The sequence below is a fragment of the Mixophyes fleayi genome, chromosome 12, assembly GCF_038048845.1.
Source record: "Mixophyes fleayi isolate aMixFle1 chromosome 12, aMixFle1.hap1, whole genome shotgun sequence".
Taxonomy (NCBI): domain Eukaryota; kingdom Metazoa; phylum Chordata; class Amphibia; order Anura; family Limnodynastidae; genus Mixophyes; species Mixophyes fleayi.
In genome coordinates this window covers 14,763,091-14,770,325 of record NC_134413.1, presented here as the reverse complement: position 1 = coordinate 14,770,325, position 7,235 = coordinate 14,763,091, and the positions used below count along the sequence as shown (strand labels likewise).

General features: G+C 46.4%; 1 protein-coding gene across 3 annotated transcripts; it reads left to right on the top strand.

The window, feature by feature from the left end:
- The first annotated feature begins 2,456 nt into the window (after nt 1-2,456).
- Nucleotides 2,457-6,680, top strand: MGAT2 (alpha-1,6-mannosyl-glycoprotein 2-beta-N-acetylglucosaminyltransferase). Of its 3 annotated transcripts, none has more exons than XM_075193644.1 (2): nt 2,457-2,652; nt 4,814-6,680. In XM_075193644.1, exon 2 carries the CDS (start codon nt 5,109-5,111, stop codon nt 6,411-6,413), a length of 1,305 nt encoding a protein of 434 aa, XP_075049745.1. In that variant the 5' UTR covers nt 2,457-2,652; nt 4,814-5,108; the 3' UTR covers nt 6,414-6,680. The 3 variants fall into 3 exon arrangements, with proteins under 3 accessions (XP_075049745.1, XP_075049744.1, XP_075049746.1); XM_075193643.1 differs by lacking the exon at nt 2,457-2,652 and adding an exon at nt 2,667-2,747; XM_075193645.1 differs by lacking the exon at nt 2,457-2,652 and adding an exon at nt 2,788-2,933.
- Nucleotides 6,681-7,235: the final 555 nt, after the last annotated feature.

The window sequence follows — 7,235 nt, the reverse complement described above, 5'->3', positions numbered from 1 at the left end:
AGTGGGCCTCCAATCAGGAGGACTTTGGTCTGAGGTCACTATGCTGGAACTTTGACATCACAGTGACGGGGAAAAAAATAAAGTGCCTCCATTCACCAGTACTGCCCTTGGTTCACGTAATGAAAGAAATACGTAGGGGCCTATATTACTGGGTGTGAGAAACAGTTACAGCAACTACCTACTGTTTTTTTTCCGTAGTTTTCATTAAAAAGATTAACTTCCATCGCTGTGGGCAGGAAAAAGAAAAACCCAAATTACAATGGATATGAAATGATTAATTTTGAGTTCCAGTCGAAAATGACATTTGTCACTCCATAAATGTAATGATAACAAAATGTAGGAATACCAGCATTTTTTAAATAATGTTAAAATGTTAACAAAACAAATATGTAAGCTTGCGAGCAGGGCCTGCCCACCTCTATGTCTTTTCTACCCAGTCTGTTTATTACTATGTGTGTCCCCATTTGTAAAGTGCTACGGAATTTGCTGGCGCTATATAAATAAATGTTGATGATCATGAAATGTGATGGGTGTTCCTGTGGGTACACAGCGATAACTTAAATAACAGGTGGGTAAAGTGGTGTCCGTATAATTAACAAGTACCAAATCAACTATTAATGCAATGAATGATAAAGTGCAATTAATCCAAATTTTAGCACAATCAATATTGCCAAGACAACACAGTAACAGAAAACAGGTAACTATGATCTATCAGCCACAGAGACCAAACAGTCCACTGTATCCATATGTCTTATATCCAGTTGTCATCAACAACTATAGATCCATAACTGCCATATTATAAAAAAAAAATGGTTACAACAAATATAAATAATTTTACCAAAATAAAAAAAAAAAGGATATATTTTACATCTCTCTGGGGCATTTCGTATGCATTCATATTGAAATTCTGTGATTGGTAAAGTGGATTGCACTCTGCAAATGTTGCTACAATCAAGCCTCCCTAGAGAAAGTGGATTTACTTGAAAGTGAAATGGTAGAATAAAGTTAGGCCCATACTGTACATATAAGTATATTTTAAACCTCATGTGACTAGTCCAGAAAGCAGCTTAGCACTGTGACTGTCAGCCTGTGAGAATGGCTGACAGTGGATGCCAAATGGCCTGTAAGGCATACACAACCTGTTCCAGGAGGGAGCAACAGTTCCTTGTTTACAGAGTATGAAATTGCTACCTGCATATAGCTGCTTCTCCTAAGCAGCGGATATAACACGAATTACTTGGCGTGGGGCACCGCAGTGTAAACAAAGTTGTGTACACAAAGTTTTTTCTTGTCTTTTGTTACTGTGTTGTCTTGTTGGCATTATTGACAGTGCTAAAATCTGTATTAAATCTACAGTTTGATTTAATAGGATAACTCTACAGAAGTAATACCACATTTTATACACTAAAGCGCACCATTTACATCTACACTGTGTTTATATATATAAAGTCCAACAGTCCATGGAGACACACTGCGCAAAATGTTCAGGGTGGAGTCTCCACTCATATTTCTTCACACCCCACAGAGGTGCCAAGAAAAATGAGCAGAGATTCCTTACCGTAATGTTAGGTAATGTGTGCAGCCAGACATCGCGGAGATGCCCAGCGGCACATCGCAACCAATCAGATCTCTGTCTAGGGGTTAGTATTTATAATATGTTCATTTTAAAATGGTTTATGGGGTATAAAATGTTATTTCTTGCTGGACCTCTGACCAATAATAAATTATTCCTGTAAGGGGAATTGAATATATATTAACTATTTAGTAAGGAGTTTACATCTCTATTTACGACTGGTTTATGGCAGCAGGTTATTTCAGTACCAGATGAGCCAGCTCTTGACTGGATGTTTATCCAGTGACCATGTGATATATGATTTAAGTGAACTGAATACTACTTTAACCATTGTTGTCCACTGTCCCTAATTACCATGGACTGCACAAGATTTGTCCCTGTCAAAGTCTCTATTTTTTAGTGCACTATTATTTAGTACTCAAAGTATAATTTATCTTTCCTGTATGGTAGATGTCATTTGTTTATATTCTTATTACATAGGCTTTATTTTAATATTTGATGAACTATACATTAGAGCTAATCTCAGTAAACATTACCACTGCAAGGTCCATCATAGACTCATCATGGAAGTGATTTTCAAATGGTGGAAAATATGTTGTAACTACTGACATATTATTGGAAAACTTATTAAAAACTTGGCCTGCCTAAAGGAGCCATTTTGTTGGCGTTTGTGTCTCTGTTTAGGAATAGTCCCCATTGACAACACATGTATTCGTCGTGTAGCTACGTCCCCAGACGCAGTTCGCCCCCTCGCTGTAACACAGCGCACGTTCCACCCGCCCAGGCAACGCGATACTGCTTCATCATTGGTCGAATAACCTGTCATCTAACTTTAGGCCCGTCCCCCCAACCAGACTAAACCTTATCTTGCTCCTTTAGTCCAGCTTTTGCCCACAGGCAATGCCCTCTTAGTCCCGCCTCTCACTTTCATTGGCTTGGACACTAGCCGCTTCCTGGACCTCCTCCAATCAGCGCTCTGGTGACGAGACAAGCTCTGTTAACCCCTTGCCTGCCCACGACTGAGAGGTCTGGCGGCTCCCAATCCGCAGCGACACGTCACGGGGCTGCCAGCCAATGGGGTGAGTGAGGAGGAGGCGGGGCCTGGGAGACGCTGGGTCAGGGAGCTCGGCGGGGGGGACACAGGCTGACAGGAGACCGCCGGTCAGTGCCCCAGGTGAGGAGGACCGAGCCGGCAGGGGGGCGTGTCTCCGGTTCCCGCCGCGGTGGTAGTGTCACGTGTGCAGTGCTCGGTGTGGTGGTGTCATGTGACGTGTGCGGCATGTGATCCGTTATATTCATGTCTGTAGCTTCCATGTACTTCTCACCGGTACCGGACACCGTGACTATCGGCCTGTCAGTGGTTTGTAACCCCTGTGTCCTGGTTCCTGTGCTCTCACTAGTGTGTCCTGGCTGGGGGGTAGGGGTGTCGTGGTGTGCCCTGGATTGGGGGGTAGGGTTGTCGTGGTGTGCCCAGGATTGGGGGGTAAGGGTGTCGTGGTGTGCCCAGGATTGGGGGGTAGGGGTGTCGTGGTGTGCCCTGGATTGGGGGGTAGGGGTGTCGTGGTGTGCCCAGGATTGGGGGGTAGGGGTGTCGTGGTGTGCCCAGGATTGGGGGGTAGGGTTGTCGTGGTGTGCCCTGGATTGGGGGGTAGGGGTGTCGTGGTGTCTCGGCTGGGGGATTGGGGGTAGGGTTGTCGTGGTGTGCCCAGGATTGGGGGGTAGGGGTGTCGTGGTGTGCCCAGGATTGGGGGGTAGGGTTGTCGTGGTGTGCCCAGGATTGGGGGGTAGGGGTGTCGTGGTGTGCCCTGGATTGGGGGGGTAAGGGTGTCGTGGTGTGCCCTGGATTGGGGGGTAAGGGTGTCGTGGTGTGCCCTGGATTGAGGGGTAGGGGTGTCATGGTGTCTCGATTGGGGGGTAAGGGTGTCGTGGTGTGCCCTGGATTGAGGGGTAGGGGTGTCGTGGTGTCTCGGCTGGGGGATTGGGGGTAGGGTTGTCGTGGTGTGCCCTGGATTGGGGGTAGGGTTGTCGTGGTTTGCCCTGGATTGGGGGGTAGGGGGTGTCGTGGTGTGCCCAGGATTGGGGGGTAGGGGTGTCGTGGTGTGCCCAGGATTGGGGGGTAGGGTTGTCGTGGTGTGCCCTGGATTGGGGGGTAAGGGTGTCGTGGTGTGCCCTGGATTGGGGGGTAGGGGTGTCATGGTGTCTCGATTGGGGGGTAAGGGTGTCGTGGTGTGCCCTGGATTGGGGGGTAAGGGTGTCGTGGTGTGCCCTGGATTGAGGGGTAGGGGTGTCGTGGTGTCTCGGCTGGGGGATTGGGGGTAGGGTTGTCGTGGTGTACCCTGGATTGTGGGGTAGGGTTGTTGTGGTGTGCCCCGGCTGGGGGATTGGGGGTAGGGGTGTCGTGGTGTGTCTCGGCTGGGGGATTGGGGGTAGGGATTGTTGTGGCTGGGGGATTGGGGGTAGGGGTGTCGTGGTGTGCTCTGGATGGGGGGTTGGGGTGTTGTGGTGTGCCCCGGCTGGGGGATTGGGGGTAGGGGTGTCGTGGTGTGTCTCGGCTGGGGGATTGGGGGTAGGGGCGTCGTGGTGTGCCCCCGGCTGGGGGATTGGTGTAGAGATTGTTGTGGCTGGGGGATTGGGGGTAGGGGTGTCGTGGTGTGCTCTGGATGGGGGGTTGGGGTGTCGTGGTGTGCTATGACTGGGAAATTAGGGGTGTTGTGGTGTGCCCCGACTGGGGGTAGGGGTGCCGTGGTGTGCCCCGGCTGGGGGATTGCCGTAGGGATTGTGGCTGGGAGATTGGGTTAGGGTTGTTCTGATGTGTCCAGATAGGAGGTGGGGATTTAGTGGTGTGTCATGGATTGGGTTAGGGGGCGTTTGTGTTGGTCTTGGTGGATTGGGGATGGGGGTTTAGTGATGTGTTCTGGCTCGTAGATTGGATTTGGGGGGTGGTGTGTGTGTAATGTGTCATGAGTGAATGATAGAAAGAAGGGTGCTGGGTGTATCTATTAATAACCGCATATAAAACCGGATTGTTAATGGTCTCTTCCTATTTTTTTCCTAATTAATTTTGTAAACTGGTGCCAGGTCACCAACCCTACAATAGATTGGCTCTATTTAGTGGAGAGTATCATGTGGTGTTATTGAATTTCTTTTTTGTTTGGAGCATACTGTGAACATTAAGGAGTGCTGTAAGTTTTCTGTGTTGTTTTGTCCTCTCCCAGGATCACATTGCTGTTTGTTTTGCAGGGTAGCTGTGCTGAGGACGTCGTGCTGCACATCTTTAACTAGCAGATGTTGTATGGAGTCTGTTCCCAGTCAGTGATCTGCCTCAGTCAATGTGTGCGAGGCTGGGAGGGAAACAAGATGTATGCGGTCGCCCACTTAGAGCTGCTGCTCATATCCTCATCAGATGGGAAGATGAGTTAGCCAAAGATATTTGTGCTTTTAATGCTTCCCTCTGGGCTTTGATTTGGATCCCACAGGCAGGCCCTGTGTGTTACTCCATCTTCCCTCCCTCTTATTGCTACAGATCGTCTATAACATGAGGTGCAGAATATATAAAAGGAAAGTAATCATCCTCACTCTGGTGGTGGCAGCCTGCGGCTTGGCGTTGTGGAGCAGCGGTAGACAAAAGAAAAATGATTTTGTTCAAGACTTGGATGCTGAAAAGCCCCACACTAGGGTACACGTATCTCCAGGAATTAGGAAAATATCCAACGAGTCCGTGGCCGAGAAAATCCAAAAGCCAGAAGTAGATAACATGACGTTAGTGTACAGATCTGTGGTTTTCCAGCTGAATTTTGACCAAACCATAAAAAACTTGGAGAAAATAACAAACCGGCCTCAAAACGATGTAGTGGTTGTAGTCCAAGTGCACAACCGTCCGGATTATTTGCGATCTCTCTTGGAGTCCATGAGAAAAGCAAAGGGTATCGAGAACGTGTTATTGATCTTTAGCCATGATTTCTGGTCCCCAGAAATCAACCAGATTGTTGCAGGTGTGGATTTTTGTCAAGTGCTTCAAATATTTTTCCCTTTCAGCATCCAACTGTACCCTAACGAATTTCCCGGACATGACCCCAAGGATTGTCCTAGAGACGTAGAGAAAAAAGACGCCGTCAAGCTTGGCTGCATTAACGCAGAGTATCCAGATTCTTTTGGACATTACCGAGAAGCCAAATTCTCACAAACTAAGCATCACTGGTGGTGGAAATTGCATTTTGTATGGGAGAAGATAAAGGTCTTAAAAGATCACAAGGGTCTAGTTTTGTTTATTGAAGAAGATCACTATTTGGCCCCAGATTTCTACTATGTCCTAAAAAAGATGGGGAGCAAGAAAAATGAAGAATGTCCCGACTGTGACGTATTGACGCTCGGGAACTACGTACGTCTCCAGTCGTTCTCCGAGAAAGCGGATAAAGTGGAGGTGAAAACCTGGAAGTCTACAGAACACAACATGGGGATGGCCATGAACAGTGATACATACCAGAAACTTATCCAGTGTACGGATACTTTTTGCTCTTACGATGATTATAACTGGGACTGGACTCTTCAGCATTTGACTGTTACTTGTCTTCCTAAATTCTGGAAAGTGATGGTCCCTGAAGTACCCAGGATCTATCACATTGGGAGTTGCGGAATGCACCATAAGAAGTCTTGCAAACCAACGACAGAAAGTGCCAACGTTGAGGCTTTGTTTACAGGCAACCAGCATTACTTGTTTCCTGAGAACATAGTGATTAGCAGGAGATACTCAATGGCTGCTGTATCGCCTCATGTGAAAAACGGAGGCTGGGGCGATATTAGAGACCATGAATTATGTAAGAGCTATCGTCGACTGCAGTGAAACGGGCACATCTTGGACCCGAGCTGTAGTACTGTATACTGTCTGTGCAGAGTATTCCAAGTATAAGGAGTTTATGAATTTACTCTAATTTCAATTTAACCATTTTTGTCAAATGTTGTCACTTAATTGTCCGTTGTTTCTATTTGTGTGATCTCTGAAAAGCCTAATTATGCCTCTTTATTTCTTACTAATTACAAATTCAAACATGCATCATGTATAACATGTCCATGTATATAATTTTCAAAATAAATAATGAACTGATCTTCAGTATTGTCGCAGCCTTTCAGACCGTTGGAGAAGGTTTATCTTACATGGAGGTGATACCATGTACGTGTGCTTTTTGTTTTTTCTCTATTTAATAACTGGTTTTCTATTAAGATTGCTAAACTTTCTTAATTACTATTTTGTTTTGTTGTTGCTGGGTTTTGGGATAGCCTCTGTCTATTGTAATAGCTGCACAGCTTTCTTGGTTTCCTAAAGGCGTTTCAACCCAGATCTAAATATACAATATTCCATAGTTCAGTAGTAGTTCAGTAAGGGTTGTAGGAGAAGCATTGCAGCCCGGTCGTTATTTGAAATGTCTCCGTTTTTATATTATGCTTCTGTTCTTGTTTGTTTTTGTTTTTTCTCTTTTTGCTCTTTGCGGTCTGTACCCCCCACCTCTTCTCACATGTTAGTGCAGTGTGATCACTCTTTGCTATTTGTCTATGAAACCTGAGACGCACAAGGCTGTGTGGAAAGAGTAAGGTGCACAGGTACAGGTCAAACAATCCAAAAACATAGCTGCCAGTTCAAATGTTTCCCCCTCTCCCTACTCCAATT

What these genes read in the sequence shown, in the direction of transcription:
- MGAT2 (XM_075193644.1), top strand. Translation starts at nt 5,109, where the DNA reads ATGAGGTGCAGAATATATAAAAGGAAAGTAATCATCCTCACTCTGGTG.